The sequence below is a fragment of the Macaca thibetana genome, chromosome 1, assembly GCF_024542745.1.
Source record: "Macaca thibetana thibetana isolate TM-01 chromosome 1, ASM2454274v1, whole genome shotgun sequence".
NCBI lineage: Eukaryota > Metazoa > Chordata > Mammalia > Primates > Cercopithecidae > Macaca > Macaca thibetana.
The window spans coordinates 195,345,614-195,363,059 of NC_065578.1; the positions used below are offsets into that span (position 1 = coordinate 195,345,614).

The window sequence follows — 17,446 nt, forward strand, 5'->3', positions numbered from 1 at the left end:
CTGCCACCGTGCCCAGCTAATTTTTGTATTTTTAGTAAAGACAAGGTTTCACCATGTTGGCCAGGCTGGTCTCAAACTCCTGACCTCATGATCCACATGCTTCAGCCTCCCAAAGTGCTGGGATTACAATATCCACTGCTTTTTAATGGCCACTACCTTTTCTTTTCTATAGATACCCACAATTGATCCAGGTGCTGGGGCGGCTGTGGGAGCTTTCTGAAACACAGGAACACGTCTTAAGCAAGGCATTTTTCTATTTTATCTGCTTGGACATCCTGCTTTATTCTGGTAAGTGTGGGTTTGGAATGTAAAAGAACTTGGGGGTGTGGCACCTGTGCTGGTGTGGTGTGGCAGCTCTCAGGTTGGGGCTTTGGGACCATTAGGTTTCTGGCTGGGTGGACTTACAGGGCAGGGATGGAGAGAGGCTGGTGGTGTGAGCTGAAGCACTGTCTAGCAGGTGCCGAAACTGTAAAGGCACGGCAACAAGGAGAATTAAGTCTGAAGGAACCTGATGGATATGAGCTGCCAGTTGAACTGTCAGATCAATTTGCACCTAAGTGATAGTGGCTGACTGTCTTACTATGTGCCTCTTACTAGGGGTTTTTAACTTTTAGCAGGATGTACTTAGAGACTTCATGCTTTAGAATGAAGGACTAGATTGCTTGAGGTGAGAGTTCCAGGCTGGTAGCTATTGGTGATTTGGAAAATAAGTTCTTTCCTGATAACTTTCAAGTGACACCAAGTAGGTCACTTGAAGTGTACACACTAAACCACAGGAACCAATCTGGGAATTGCTTTCCCCACACATGATCTTGAAAGGGGATGCAGACATTGCCACCAACAAAGGAAGCATGTGTGGGGAGACAGAGAAGTCCTAGACTGCATTAAGGCCAGGAAGGATTAGTTTAAGCCCCACACCTGCCTGGTCCGTACTGTGGAACTGCAGTATATATCCATAACACTCCCCAATAGCTCGGACTCAGCAAACGCACGGCGATCCAGTCATGAGGTTGTTGCAATCCACGGGACGCTTTGGATTCATACAATAATCAGAGGCTACTCTCCCTGCAGTGGGCAATTCAACTGAGAGCGATTAGGCTAGAAAGATGATCACCCACACCTACCAACAACTCTCACCCACTCCTCTCTCTTAGGTTTTGTTTATAGAACATTTGAAGAATGTTTGGAATTTGTATACCAATACGAAGACAACAGAATCCTCAAGTTCCAGAGTGGATTCCTCCTGGGACTTTATTCTTCTGTAGCTATCTGGTAACAATGTGTGGCGTATCACTAAATTCCCAAAGTGAAAATGTTGAATCCCAAGGAAGAGTTCTTCAAAAATCTTTTAGAAAGTATTCATAATTTATACCTGAGACAGCTTAAAGGTGTCAGAGGATATTTACACTGAGAGACATGTTAGGGATCAATTAGTTCATCCCCCTTGGCCAAGAACAGAAAAGTAAAGTTGTCTCAATTACATTCCATGCAATAAACATTTATTGCAAACATATCATGTTGTGGTGATACAGGGATAAATAAGAAAAGACTGCTTTCTTCGGAGGGGTGCTGGGGTTTGAGGAAGACTAATGAATAGTACCACTTGCCCACCCCAGCATCTGCCCATATCTAATCACATGGATTGATAAAGCCAATGTTGGAAGACATGGCTTATATCTTCATGAAAGTGGGCTTCATAATATCGAGCCCTGGAATTAGACTTAACCAACTCAGCAGCAGGCAGTTCTGGAAAACTGTAGGTCTACTCACATGGAGGCAGGCCTCTTGTAGCAAAGAGATCACACTCCCTGTTGGCTTCACTGGCTCTCAAGACAGAGAGAGACACAGACGGAGTTATACTTGCCCAATTCCTCTCCCAAATCACCAGCAAGATCTCTCCTTATCATTGAAGGGGCAAATGAAGCAGGGAAAGAGTTCTGGTGCTTTGCACCAAATAGAGGCCCCTCACATGGAGGGAAATTTCAGGAGTGAGGAAGAGGCATTCTCCTCACACCCCATTAACTCATTAAGCATAAGGCTTAATCACTTTAACCTATTACGTTTTTAACTCAGTTAAGCATGTAGCTATTACGGTCATACCCTTTAGAAAGGAGATGAACGCCAGGGTTCTAAAATGGGTCAGAACAAAACATTCATTAAATTATTTCCATGACTATCCCCAAGACTGAAAATCACCCCGTTATTTTATTTCCTATCTTAATTAAATTATATGCAACCATATGGTCTATCAGAGGTTTGTGATGAGACTAAATGACAATATGAAGACATTCCTATATAAAATGCCACAAGCTTGAACAGCTCCAAATTTGAATAGAAATCCTCCCCTTCCTTCTTTCTGAGACAGTCTTGCTATGTCACCCAGGTTGGAGTGCTGTGGTGCAGTCACGGATCACTGCAGCCTCACCTTCCCAGGCTCAAGTGATCCAAACACCTCAGCTTCCTGAGTAGCTGGAGCTGCAGGCACATCCACCACACCTGGCTAATTTTAATTTTTTGTAGAGATGGGATTTCGTGATGTTGCCCAGGCTGGTCTCCAACTCTTGGGCTCAGGTGATCCGTCTACCTCAGCCTCCCCAAATGCTGGGATTACAGGCATGGGCCACTGCACCTGGCCAGAAATCCCCTCTTATAAAATTAATGGGAGGCTGGGCGCAGTGGCTCACGCCTGTAACCACAGCACTTTGGGAGGCCGAGGCAGGTGGATCACCTGAGGTCGGGAGTTCAAGACTGGCCTGACCAACATGGAGAAACCTCGTCTCTACTAAAAATACAAAATTAGCTGGGCCTGGTGGCACATGCCTATAATCCCAGCTACTAGGGAGGCTGAGGCAGGAGAATTGCTTGAACCTGGGAGGCGGAGGTTGCGGTGAGCCGAGATCGTGCCATTGCACTCCAGCCTGGGCAACAAGAGTGAAACTCCACCTCAGAAAAAAAAAGAAAAAAAAAAAATTAATGGGGAAAAATTAAAATCCAAAAATTAATTACTCTTGCCAATTAAAGTTCAAAATCTAATAACTTACCAATGTGAGTTAAAGGTTAAGAAATCTAAAGTCCAAAAATCATCCAAATTTATTTTTCTTGTCTGTCTCAGCAGGAGAGTTTCTTTTTTCTTTTTTCTTTTTTTTTTTTTTTATTATACTTTAAGTTCTAGGGTACATGTGCACAACGTGCAGGTTTCTTACATATGTATACATGTGCCATGCTGGTGTGCTGCACCCATTAACTCGTCATTTACATTAGGTATATCTCCTAATGCTATCCCTCCCCCCTCCCCACAATAGGCCCTGGTGTGTGATGTTCCCCTTCCTGTGTCCAAGTGATCTTGTTGTTCAATTCCCACCTATGAGTGAGAACATGTGGTGTTTGGTTTTCTCTTCTTGCAATAGTTTGCTGAGAATGATGGTTTCCAGCTGCATCCATGTCCCTACAAAGGACACGAACTCATCCTTTTTTATGGCTGCATAGTATTCCATGGTGTATATGTGCCACATTTTCTTAATCCAGTCTGTCACTGATGGACATTTGGGTTGATTCCAAGTCTTTGCTATTGTGAATAGTGCCGCAATAAACATACATGTGCATATGTCTTTATAGCAGCATGATTTATAATCCTTTGGGTATATACCCAGTAATGGGATGGCTGGGTCAAATGGTATTTCTAGTTTTAGATTCATGAGGAATCGCCACACTGTCTTCCACAATGGTTGAACTAGTTTACAGTCCCACCAACAGTGTAAAAGTGTACCTATTTCTCCACATCCTCTCCAGCACCTGTTGTTTCCTGATTTTTTTAATGATTGCCATTCTAACTGGTGTGAGGTGGTATCTCATTGTGGTTTTGATTTTCAGCAGGAGAGTTTTTTAAACAGCTGTGTCCTAGGCCAATGCTGCTCAGACTTTAGTGGGCATAAAAATCACCTGGAGAGCTTGTTAACTCAGAGATGCCACACCCCCAGAGCCTGTCTGATTCAGTAGACCTGGACTGAACCAGAGAACCTGCATTAATGAAAACCCAGGTGATACTGATGATGCCAGTCTGTGGACCACATTTTGAGCAGTACTGGCCTAAATCATTTCTCTTTGGTATTGCAACAATTTCTTCAAGCCCCAGAATCTACAGCTCTAAGTGTCTGATCTCCCTCACTTTTTATTTGAAAAAGCCAAAGTGGCTGGGCATGGTGGCTCAGCCTGTAATCCCAGCACTTTGGGAGGCTAAGGTGGGTGGATCACCTGAGGTCAGGTGTTCAAGACCAGCCTAGCCAACATGGTGAAACCCCGTCTCTACTTAAAATACAAAAAATTAGCTGGGCGTGGTGGTACGCACCTGTAATCCCAGCTACTCGGGAGGCTGAGGCAGGAGAATCGATTGAACCCAGGAGGTAGAGGTTGCAGTGAGCCGAGATCCTGCCATTGCACTCCAGACTGGGGGACAAGAGCAAGACTTTGTCTCAAAACAAAACAAAACCAAAGCCAAACAGTTCAATGGTGGCTAATATTACCTGGGTGTTTCCAAGGATTCTATTCATCTCAAGTCATCAAAAAAATCTGATTTCCTTACTCTGTATCAGATAATTTCCTGCTTTTTTAGGGAGAGTGAAGCAGGGGTAGGCAGGAGACTACACACTTCCAGAGACCCAGGTAAAGGAAGCTGCACATCCAGAGAGCCATTTCAGAAAGCCAGCCTATTCCATGGGTGATACTGATTTTTCTTATTCTTTTGTGGTAATGCAGGTATGCCAGACTTCAGGAATGGGACAACTTTTACATATTTTCCAATAGAGCTAAAAATCTTTTGCCAAGAAGAACCATGACACCTATTTATTATGACGGAATATCTAGGTACATGGAGGGGCAAATTCTTCACCTTCAAAAACAAATCAAAGAACAGTCAGACAATGCCCAAGCCAGTGGGGAGGAGCTACTCAAGGTGAGGCCTATTCTCCAGCTTCCAGTATAAAATACACCTTAAATGGATCTCTATCTACTTCCTGTGCTAATTATTTTCTCATTATAGAATTCATATGTTTATAAAAATAGAAGTTTTTGAAGGCACTTCCCCAAAGAAAGAAAATATAAATTGCAAATAACCTTACTACTTAAAGTACTTTTTGTATATTGAGATCCCCCTTGTCAAGTATTTTTCTGTGTGTGTGCATGCACATTTCTCTATTTTGTAATTTGCTATTAAATATATTATGAATAATTTCCTGTCATTAAATTATTTTTCACATCACGATTTAAAAGGAAGCATGGTATTTTATCTTACAGATATACGATTGCATGACCTAATTATTCTTGGATAGAACTTTTCTGTATGATTTTATTGCTATTGCTATGATAAAGCATCCTGGTAGACAAATCATTCCACACAATTTTAACAATTCAAATATGTATTAAGCATATTAATACAAGAGTGCTGGGGTGCAAGAGTGAGCAAATTAAACACTCCAAGAGTTTACAGCCTGACATGGGCAAGCCCCCTAAGAGAATAAAGGGCTAAATCTCTGGTGTTGGGTTGACGTGTTTGCCTTGTTCTTGTAAACACGGAGCACCGGTGTATTAGTTTTCTATTGCTCTGTCACTCATTACCACAAATTAACAGCTTAAAACAACACCCACTTCTTGACAGAGCCTCACTCTGTTACCCAGGCTGGAGTACAGTGGCGCAATCTCGACTCACTGCAACCTCTGCCTCCTGGGTTTCTCGTATCTCAGCCCCCCAAGTAGCTGGGATTACAGGCACGTGCCACCATGCCTGGCTAATTTTTGTATTTTTAGTAGAGATGGGGTTTCACCATGTTAGCCAGGCTGGTCTTGAACTCTTGACCTCAAGTGATCCACCCACCTCAGCCTTCCAAAGTGCTGGGATTACAGTGAGCCACCATGCCAGGCCCAAAACAACACCCACTTCTTAACTTACAGTTTGGCGGGTCTGAAGCCTGGGTGGTCTGGTCCAGGATCTCTGCTTAGGAGATGTATTTACATAGGCAGACATAATTGAATAATTGAACACATTGTTGCTGTTGTTATTTTGAACAAACTGTCATCTGTTAGAATAAGAAAAGGAAAATTTTTATTTTACCTCCACTTACTCTTTCTTCAATGCTTGCTTTCTTTATGTAGATCTAAGTTTCTGAACTATATATTTTCCTTCTCTCTAAAGAATTTCTTTAACATTTCTTGCAAGTCAGGGCTATTAGCAACAACTTCCTTCAATTTCAGTTTGAGAAGTCTTCATTTTGTCCTCAATTTTGAAGGATAATTTCACTGGGTAAAGAATTCTAGGGATTTTTTTTCCTGTCAACAGGTCATGGCACTGTCTTCTTGCTCGCATGGTTTCTGAGGAAAAGTGAAAGGCAATTCTTCTTTTGTTGTTGTTGTTCATCTATAGAAGTCCCTTGGGCTTCTTTAAAAATTGTTTTTCTCTTTTTTTCTGAAATGGAGTCACTCTGTCACCCAGGCTGGAGTGCAGTGGCGTGATCTTGAGTCACTGCAACCTCCACCTCCTGGGTTCAGGCAATTCTATTCTCCTGCCACAGTCTCCTGAGCAGCTGGGATTACAGGCGCCTGCCAACAGGCCTGACTAATTTTTGTATTTTTAGTAGAGACAGGGTTTTACCATGTTGACCAGTCTGGTCTTGAACTCCTGACTTCAAGTGACCTGCCCACCTCCACCTCCCAAAGTGCTGGGATTACAGGTGTGAGCCACCCTGCCCAACCTAAAATTTTTTGTTTATCTTTGATTTTCTGTAGTTTACAAATTATATGCCTATGTGTTGGGGTTTTGGGGCATATGTCCTACATGGTGTTCTGCGAGCTTCCTGGATCTCTGGTTTGGTGTTTGACCTTAATTTGGAAAACATTTCAGTCTTTCTTGTTTCAAATATTTCTGATGTGTCCTTTCTTTCTTCTCCTTCTGATATTTCTATTATGCATCTAGTATACTGTTTGTACTTATCCCACAATCCTTGGATATTCTGTTATGGTTTTTCTTTTCTAGTCTTTGTTCTCTTAGCTTTTCAGTTTTGTGGATTTCCACTGATATCCCCTTGAACTCAGATTCTTTCCTCAGCTGGGTCATGTCTACTAATAAGCCTATCAAAGGCATTCTTCATTTCTCTTACAGTGTTTTTGAACTCTAGCATTTATTTTTTGTTCTTTCTTAGGATTTCCATCTCTCTGCTTATATAGCTCTTACATGCTCTCTACTTTATTCATTAGAGCTTTTAGCATATTAATCATAGTTATTTTAAATTCCCAGTCTGATCATTTCAACATCCCTGTCATGTCTGGTTCTGACTTGTGTTTTCAAACTGTGTTTTTGCCTTTTAGTATGCCTTGTAATTTTTCTTGATAGCCAGATATGATGTACCAGGTAAAAAGACTTTGTCTAAATAGGTCTTTAGTAATGTGATGGTAAGGTGTGAGGAGAGGGAAAGCATTCTACAGTCCTATGATTAGGTCTGAGTGTTTTAGTGAGCCTGTTCCTCTGGACTAAGAACTTCACAAATGCTTTTCAGTCCCTTTTTCCTTAAGTGGGACATAATGGCTAGAGCTGGGTTTAGTTGGGTATTCCTCTTCCCCAAGATCAGTTAGGCTCTAATAAAACTCCTAACCAGAGGTTAGGCTCTGGTTACAGAGTTTCTCCTGAGGGCAAACCTTGTTAAGAAGAACAGAGTACTCTGGCGTGTTTCAAAATGGTTCCTTTTCCTCTTCCTCTGCTGAAAGAATGAGGGATTTTTTTTCCTCCAATATTTACTGAGAGATCCTGGCTGAGCTTCTGGAGGTAAAACACACAAAACTGTGGGGGCTCATCTGAAGGTGTTTGGGGTTTTTTTGGTCTAATTTTTGTTGTTGTTGTTGTTGTTGTTGTTGGACACAGAGTCTCACTCTGTTGCCCCGGTAGGAGTGCAATGGTGAGATCTCGGCTCACTGCAAACTCCGTCTCCCAGGTTCAAGTGATTCTCGTGTCTCAGCCTCCTGAATAGCTGGGATTAGAGGCACCCGCCATCATGCCTGGCTAATTTTTGTATTTTTGTAGAGATAGGGTTTTACCATGTTGGCCAGGCTGGTCCTGAACTCCTGACCTCAGGTGATCTGACGACCTTGGCCTCCCTAAGTGCTGGGATTATAGGTGTGAGCTATCATGCCTGGCCTAATTTTTTTTTATTGTGATCCAAATACACATAGCATAAAACTTAACATCTTAATCATGTTTAAGTATGCAGTTCAGTGGTATTAAATACATTTATAATGTTGTGTATCCATGTCTGCCCTCCATCTCCATAACTCTCTTCATCTTGTAAAATAGAAACTCTATACCCATTAAGTGTATGTTTGTTAGATTTAGTTGGTTTATTGTGTTGTCTAAGTCCTCTATGTCTTATCTTTTGTATAATTGTTCTATCCATTACTATTAGTGAAGTCTCCAACTACTATTACAGAACTGTTTATTTCTACCTTCAATTTTGTCAGTTTTTGCTTCATATATACTGATCTTATTATTAGATGCATAAATGTTTGTAATTGTTATATTTTTATTTTAAAAATATAATTATAAAACATACATTTTTGTAATTGTTATATATATTTTGCTGTATTTAAATTTTTATTAATATATAATATTCTTTGTCTCTTGTAAGTTTCTTTCTGATTTAAAGTTTATTTTGTCTGACAGTAGTATAGCCACCCTTATCCTCTTTGGGTTACTATTTGTATAAAGTATCTTTTTCTATCTTCTCACTCTCCATCTATTTGTACAAGTCTTGGGATCTAAAGTGAGTCTCTTTTAGTATATAATTAGGTCATGTTTTTAAAAAATCCATTCTGCCAACTTGCTTTTTTTTGTTGTTGTTGAGAGTTTAATTCAATTACATTTAAAGTAATTACTTGATAAAGAGGGACTTGTGTGTATCATTTTGCTATTTGTTTTCAATATGCCTTACAGCTTTTTCATTCCTCATTTCCTGAACTAGTCTTATTTTGCATTTAATTTTTCATAGTGAAACATTTAAGTTCTTTCCCTATTTTCTTTTGTATATATTCTATAGCTATTTTCCTTATGGTTACCATGAGGATTACATTTAGCATCCTAAAGTTAACTTCAGTAATGCCCAAAGAACTCCACTCCTTTAGTAGTTTCCCACCCCTTTCAGTTGTTGATGTCACAGAATTACATTCCCAAAACATAAATGAATAATTATTTTAAATGATTAGTCTCTTCAATTATGTAGAAAACAAAATGTGGAGTTACAACCCAAAGTTACAATAATACTAGCTTTTGGGCTACTAAATTTTTTTTTTTTTTTTTTTTTTTTTTTTTTTGAGACAGAGTCTTGCTCTGTCACCCAGGTTGGGGTGCAGTGGCCGGATCTCAGCTCACTGCAAGCTCCGCCTCCCGGGTTTACGCCATTCTCCTGCCTCAGCCTCCTGAGTAGCTGGGACTACAGGCGCCCGCCACCTCGCCCGGCTAGTTTTTTGTATTTTTTAGTAGAGACGGGGTTTCACCATGTTAGCCAGGATGGTCTCGATCTCCTGACCTCGTGATCCGCCCGTCTCAGCCTCCCAAAGTGCTGGGATTACAGGCTTGAGCCACCGCGCCCGGCCTTGGGCTACTAAATTTTAAAAACGTATTAATCTCTTAAAAATGTAGAAAACAAAACAAGTTACAAACTATTATTACAATAACACTTAATTGTCCATGTATTTACCTTTGTTGAGATCTTTATTTCTTCTTAGAGCTTTGACTGTCCTTTCATTTTACCCTACAGGGCTCCTTTAGGCATTTCTCTTTTTTCTTTCTTTTCTTTTTTTTTTCTTTCTTTTTTTTAAGGCATGGGCATTTTTTGGAAGAAAGTCCTGGTGGTAATTAACTTTGTTTTTGATTGTCTGGGAATGTCTTAATTTCTCCCTTATCTTTGAAGGACACTTTTGCTGAATAGAAGACTCTTGGTTGACAGGGTTTTCTCTTTTAACATTTTGAATGTATTGGCTCACTGCCTTCTGACCTCTAAATTTTCTGATGAGAAATCTGCTGGTGATCTTATTGAAGATGTATGTGATTAGTTGCTTCTCTCACTGCTTTCAAGTTTCGTGTCTTTCACTTTTCAAAAGTGATTATATTTGTCTCAGTGTGTATCTCTTTGAGTTCATCTTACCTGGAGTTTGTTGAACTTCTTGGATGTTTATATTCATGTCTTTTACCAAATTTGGAAAGTTTTCAACCATTATTTCTTCAAATATTCTTTCTAGTCCTTTCTCTCTCTCTCTTCTTCTTCAGGGATGTCCACAATGCGTTTATTGGTTCACTTCTTGGTGTTCCACAGGTCCCTTAGGCTCTGCTAACTTTTCTTCAATCTTTTTTCTTTCTGTTCCTCAGACTCAATAATTTCCATTGTCATGTCTTCAAGTTTGCTGCCTGTTTAACCCTGCCTTTGAATCCCTCTAGTGGTTTTTGTTTTTTTTTTTTTATTTTACTTATTGCACTTTTTACCTCCAGAATTTCTTTTTGGTATACTTTTAGGTTTTCTGTCACTTTACTGATATTTCCATTATTTTCATACATCAATTACTTGACTTTATCCACATTTTCCTTTAGTTCTTTGATTATCTTTAGAGTTGTTTAAAAATCTTTGTGTGGGATATCTGCCATTAGTTCTTTTTCAGGGACAGTTTCTCTTGATATTGTTTTCCCTCTTGCGATGAGCCATGCTTTCCTGTTTCTTGGTATGCCTTTTTCTTATTGCTGTTGAAAACTAGACCTTTGAATCTAATAATATGATAGCTCTGGATATCAAATTCTCCCTCTTCCCGAGTTTTCTGGGTTTTGTTGTTGTTTTTGTTTTTTATTGTTGTAGGCTGTCTCTATGACAAGGATCAGCCTGAGGTGCAAACTTAAGGCCTTCCCAGATCTTTTCTGAGCCTGTGCCTTTCCCTAGGCATGCACAGTCACTTTCTAATTTTCCTTTTATAGGCAGTTGCTTTTGAACGTCCTAGTATTTAAGGTCTAGCTGTCAAGGTGGTGGAGGGTGGGTGGAGAGAAAAAGTTGGGGGAGGAAAGGGCAATAGCCCTTTAAATCCCCTGGAAGTCACTTCAACTGGAGTGGGAGGGGCTTGCAATGATGGGGAGAGGTGCAACAATGACTGCCTACCTCTTCCATCAGAAGCAGCCATCGGTGATCAGAGCACAGATTCCTGATATCTCAGACAGGGTCCTTTGTGCCCACCCTTGTTACCACAAGTTGTGTGCAGGTTCTTCAGGAGCATGTGCACAACTGTCTGCCACAGGTTTTGAGGCTGGGGGACAGGGAGCTGTTCTAAGAGCTGAAACTGAAATTAATCTCAGTTTACCATCCAAGCCTTCCTCTGGCATTTACAAGCCTTCAGTAGACTCCGGAGTTCTAAAATAGTTACATTCTGACAGATTCTGCCAGTGTAATGATAGTCTAGGTGGGGCTACAGATAGTTGGTACTTCCTACTCTGCCGTCTTTCCAGAATCCTCTTCTCCCAAGAGTTTTTAACTCCTAGACCAGTCCACTCTGAGTTTCTAGCAATTCATCAATTACAGTTCAGGTTTTCCTAGCCTGGCACTGGTTCCCACAGTGGTTTCCACTGGTGAGTCTCCATCTGTTTGTCTCTCCAGTCTTAGGGGCAGCAGTTTGCCCCATGTTCTCACTTCTCTTATGGATCCAAGAATAGTTGTTGATCTTCCAGTCTGTTCAGCTTTATTTATTTATTTATTTTTGAGATGGAGTCTCGCTCTGTCACAAGGCTGGAGTTCAGTGGTGCAATCTTGGCTCACTGCAACTTCTGCCTCCCTGGTTCAAGCAATTCTCCTGCCTCAGCCTCCTGAATAGCTGGGACCACAGTCACACACCACTACGCCCACCTAATTTTTATATTTTTAGTAGAGACAGGGTTTCACCATGTTGACCAGGATGGTCTCTATCTCTTGACCTTCTGATCTGCCCACCTCGGCCTCCCAAAGTGCTAGCATTGCAGGCGTGAGCCACTGTGCCTGGCCTGTTCAGCTTTTTACTTGTTTCTAGGACCAAGTGGTTATTTACAAGCTCCCTACATGCAAAAATGGCCAATTTTTGTTCCTAATTTTTCAACAATTAACTTGTACTGCCTGAATAATTATAATAATCAAAATAATTTTTAAAAAAGTAATTGTAGAGAAGTAATGATTGGATCTTTCAGGTCAATTCCTGATCTCAGTGGACCATGGGGGCTACTCCACCAGACATTTATTATCTTATCTCCAATACCTACTGTGTATGTCTCTATAATGTATTTTCTCACTTGATCGCTTAAATCCTTGAAATGTTCCCAAATCATCTGTGAAGGAAATAACTTATAGTCAAGGACCCCTGTTTGATTCTAATATACTGTTGTGGGTTTTTTCCTTTAGAACTTGGAGAATCTGGTGGCTCAAAATACCATTGGCCCTGTCTTTTGCCCAAGGCTCTACCACCTGATGGCTTACATCTGTATATTGATGGGAGATGGGCAGAAATGTGGCGTCTTCCTGAACACAGCCTTGCGACTCTCTGAAACACAGGGGAATATGCTGGAGAAATGCTGGCTGAACATGAGCAAAGTATGTATCATCAGCTAGCAAACTGGGGTGGGAGATGCTCACCCACATGAAGAAGCCCGGAAGCCCACTGCCTGGTTAGGTTTCCCCAGGCCTGGAAGGTCTTAGTCTATCCAGGCTGCCGTAACAAAATATCTTAGACTGGGTCGTTGATAAACAATGGAAATTTACTGCTCAGTTTTGGAAGCTGGAAGTCCAAGATCAAGGCTCTGGAGATTCTCTGTCTGGTGAGGTTCCATTCCTCACAGATGGTGCCTTTTGCTGTGTCCTCACATGTCAGAAGGATGGAAAAGGAAAATTTGCTCCCTCCAGCCCTTTTATAAGGGTGCGAATTCTATCCATGAGGGCAGAGCCCTCATGACCTAATTACCTCCCCAAGGCCCAACTCTTAATATCATTACCTTGGGGGTTAATTTTCAACATATGAATTTCAGGGGATGCCAACATTCAGACCATAGCAGTCACAATAGGCCTTTCTGGATTCTTACCAGAAAGAGTGACATGTCCATATTTTAGGTTTGTGAGCTTCCTCTTCACCTTTAAGTTCTCATGGTCTCTCTCCCTCATCCAAATCCCCCTTAGCATGCCTTTCTCTGCCCTTCTTTGTGGCCACTTTCCACTTTGTGTTACATCTGTCTGCATGTCTTTCCTCTCCTTCAGAATGTGAACTCTTTGACAACAAAAACCACACTTAGTGCCTAGCACAGAGCCTTATACTCAGTTTTGTTGAATAAGTGAATGAATGTATGAGTATACGTGTTTATTTAAAGAGGGCTGTGTCAGTATCCTAGTTTGGACAGCAAGATTCATTTTTTTCTATGGGTTCACATGGTTTTGAAAGCTCAAAGATATTTTGCCTTGTTTGATATTGCACTAACCTTGACTACGAAAGTCAAGAAACACTAATGATTTCTTTGTTCTGTTTCTTTCCTCTCAGGAATGGTGGTACTCAACCTCTGAGTTAAAAGAAGAACAATGGTTTCAGACGATCTTGAGTCTCCCATCATGGGAAAAAATTGTAGCAGGCAGGGTAAACATTCAGGATCTTCAAAAAAACAAATTCCAGATGAGAGCTAATACCGTGGACAATCATTTCTAACATGTCAAAGAAAAAAGATTTTAGTAAGCACTATGTCCTTGTGATTATCTATTATTGACCTTTCTCCGTGGCTGGCCCGCTCCAGGTTCCTACATAATCTCTTCTGTTACAGACACAGAACCAGACATGTTGATTTCTTCTCTTTCTGGAGGGTCTAAAAGGGTCAGGAGTGTCATGGTTTACTTCCTCCTAATGTTACAAAAAATTGCTTTTACCAGTCATGTTGTTTTAGCTTGACCTGTTTATTTCAGCCCATGCAAAACTGTATCATATTAGAAATTATTAATCTCAAGATGGTATGACATCATGTGTTACAAAAGACATGTTTCTAGTTAGTATATTAACTGAAAATACTTATTTTTAAATGTCCAATTGTTAAGTCTTTTGGAGGTAGCACAATATTACAAATAGCAAACATTTGTCATGGTCTACAAAGACAGAATTAGAAAAGATACATGTTTGTAGGGCCTGACTGCAGCTTCCAAAGCCAGGGGGATGTCTTAGCCCCTCTAACCACATGCATCAAATATCAAATAAAATTTTAATATCAGATAAATGTTTAATATAAAATAAAGATCAAGTTTTAAACATTAAAATATTAATAATTTTTACATGGGTATATTTTACATATTTAGAGTTTGCATTTTTTTATATTTAAGAAATAACAAATTCATTCTTCATCATTTCCCAGATGCAAAAGCAAGGCTGGGCATTTTTTCTCCTAATCACATAACTGAGTTCCACAAAGGAGGTTGGACAGAACCAGATGATACCACGAGGTTAGCCACAGAGGCGTGGTGGCCTGGCATGGAGCGAAGAGCTCCAACCTAAGAAATCGGAACATTATGTTCTAACATGAGCTCTGCCATAAGCACAGTTTATTCCTGCCTGATACATATATCCTGCCTGATCCACATAACCTCCCTATGTTAGTGCACATTTGTGAATATTGAATAAGATAGTGAAGGTTAAAAAGTGTTGAAAATTATAATGTGCCATACAAATAAAAACAAACTAATATTAGATGACTGATTTTAAAATAAACACATCAAATACTGAACTTCGATTAAGTATTGTCCCCTTCAAAGCTGTCATCCTGGAAGTTGCATGCTCGCCCCATGCTGCAATATAGTAATCCCTTGCTTTCTACTTGCCTTATTTTGTACTTTATTCATTCTCTCACTTATTCACCCCACTACCATTTTCCAACTCATTACTGTATACTAATCCCTGATTAAGTGCTGGAGATTAAGATATAAAAACATGAAGGACACAATTCTTGACCTCAGCAGGCTCACATGTCCAATAGAAAAAACAGATGCACATGTAAACGTCACTGAGCCCATTCTACTGTAAGATAATAGAGCTGTGTTCAAATTCTGCATGGTGGAAGGAGAGACACATACAAAACCTGGACATCTTGAAGACTCAGCTGAACAGCTCTGAGTTCAGATTCATTTCGATTACATTGTCATAATAAGCTAATGCCTTAATCATAACAAATCCTTACATTTGTGCAACTCTTTATAGATACAGAGAGTTCTGGGACCTGCTCTTATCTTCTCCCTGCAAACCCTGAACAGTGAGAATGGCAGATGCTTTGGCTTGGCTGAGATCATCTGGCCAGTAAGTGGCTGAACTGGAGCCTAAATCCAGAAATTGTGTGCCCTTGTCCAGGCATATTCAAGTCCACTTTTTCTGGCTCTCTGTCTGTGCTTCTGTAAGCCATCAGGAAACAGTGTTTTCTGTCTTAAAAATTGCTCTGACCATCTAAAGATTCAAGTTCCCTTTAGCTTCCAACAAATGGACCTAGTTCTACTCTTTGGAATCATACAGAATCAATTTAAGTCTGTTCCTCACTGACCCCTTCAAACCCTTGAACATACCTCTCATGGTTCTCTTGAGCCTTCTGCAAGCTAAATATCTCTGGTTCCTTCCGCTTCTCCTAACATCTCCTTGTTTTCGGTTCCCTCAGTATCCTGGTCACTTGTCTCTGAATAGATTCAAATTTATCTCTATTTCTCTTATATATGAGCTATAGAATGGTCAATCTGGAATAGGAGAGGACTCTTACTTCTTTTGTTCTACCTAGAAGAGTCCTATGAAAACCACCCATGTGCCTTCACTTTAGCCATTTTTGGAGTCACTGTGGACATACTCCAATTATCTGGAAGATAATCCCAAGTTGGCTACTTACTTTCTGTGCCTTAGTTTCCTCATCTATAAGTGGAAATAATAGTAGTATGTACTGCATGGAGTTTTGTGGGGTTCTTTTTTTTGAGAATTACATGAAAAACACTGCCTAGAGCTGGGCGCAGTGGCTCACAACTATAATTTCAGCACTTCGGGAGGCTGAGGCAGGTGGATTGCTTGAGCTCAGGAGTTCAAGGCTGGCCTGGGCAACACGATGAAACTCTATCTCTACCAAAAAAAAAAGCAAAAGGTTAACTGGGTGTGGTGGCACACACCTATAGTCCCAGCTACTCGGGAGGTGGAGGTGGGAGGATTGCTTGAACCTGGGAGACAGAGGTTGCAGTGAGCAGAGATCATGCCAGTGCTCTCCAGCCTGGGCAACAGACAGAGTGAGACTGTCCCAAAAAACAATTTTTTAAAAAATTTTACAAAAACCACTGCCTAGTATACAGAAGGAGATCAATAAGCATTAGCCTTTAATACTGTCACATGTATTCTAACAAGTTCTCCCCATCCTGTACTCAGACAGTTTGGTTTTTTTTTACTTTAAAGAGAACAGACGGTGCAGACAGGAAACAAAGAAGCACACTGTGGTGTGCTATTAGCCAGTGAGAGAGAAGTAAACTAAAACATGTGTCTAAATGCTGATGGGCAAAGGAAGGTAGGCCTTTGAGCACTCTCTCTGGATGGTGGCCTTTATCTTTAGCCTATGCCTTCCTTATTGGGTTATACTTGTTCCTTCTCTTTAAATATCCTGCACCCTCTGTTAGGCCTTCCTGGTGGTAACTGCAGGCAGTGATCATGATAGAGTAAAGCCATCTCCTTCGAGCTTAGCATCCTCTGGTTGCCACTCTGCATTGCTTGAACATAGACTCAGGGGACAGTACTCTGGGGTTCTGTCCCAACCACCTTAGTCTGGTTCATACTCAGCTGCCCCACCGCTGACAAAAGCACGAGTCTCACCCCTGTGCCCTTTGTGAACTGCAGGCAAGTATTCACGTTTTCTGTAACTCAACACCTCCAGGCTTCCCTGTGATTTTGATTCTATAGGTAGATAGTGCTAACGAGTGTGAGGATTTCTGAAACTAATAGTTCATCTCCCAACTTACTGAAAAACTAAAGCATACCACACACCTATGAGAATGGCCAAAATCTAAAACACCAAATGCTGGCAAGAGCGTGGAGTGAGGGGAACTCTCACTCGTTGCTGGGGGGAATGTGAAGTGGTGCAGCCATTTTGCAAGACAGTTTTACAGTTTCTTACAAAACCAGACATATTCTTACCATACAATTCAGCAATTGTGCTTTTTGGTATGTACCCAAATGAACTGAAAACGTATATCCATACAAAACCCTGCACATGGATGTTTATAGCAACTTTGTAATTACCCAAACTTGGAAGCCACCTCAGTAAGTGAATGGATAAACTGTGGTAAATCTGGAATGTTATTCAGTACTAAAAAGAAATTAGCTATCAAGCCATGAAAAAACAGGGAAGAACCTTAAATGCACGTTACTGAGTGAAAGGAGCCAG

At 40.7% G+C, this 17,446-nt stretch overlaps 1 protein-coding gene across 7 annotated transcripts in view; it reads left to right on the top strand.

Annotated features, from left to right (window-relative positions):
* Positions 1–15,851, top strand: part of ADCY10 (adenylate cyclase 10) — a 103,981-nt gene extending 88,130 nt beyond the window's left edge. For all 7 annotated transcript variants that reach the window (XM_050768171.1, XM_050768181.1, XM_050768219.1 and 4 more), the window contains 5 exons: positions 173–288; positions 1,155–1,272; positions 4,753–4,948; positions 12,435–12,623; positions 13,558–15,851. In XM_050768171.1, coding sequence (XP_050624128.1) covers positions 173–288; positions 1,155–1,272; positions 4,753–4,948; positions 12,435–12,623; positions 13,558–13,719 — 781 coding nt within the window. In that variant the 3' untranslated portion in view covers positions 13,720–15,851. The remainder of the gene's footprint in view (positions 1–172; positions 289–1,154; positions 1,273–4,752; positions 4,949–12,434; positions 12,624–13,557) is intronic.
* Positions 15,852–17,446: the final 1,595 nt, after the last annotated feature.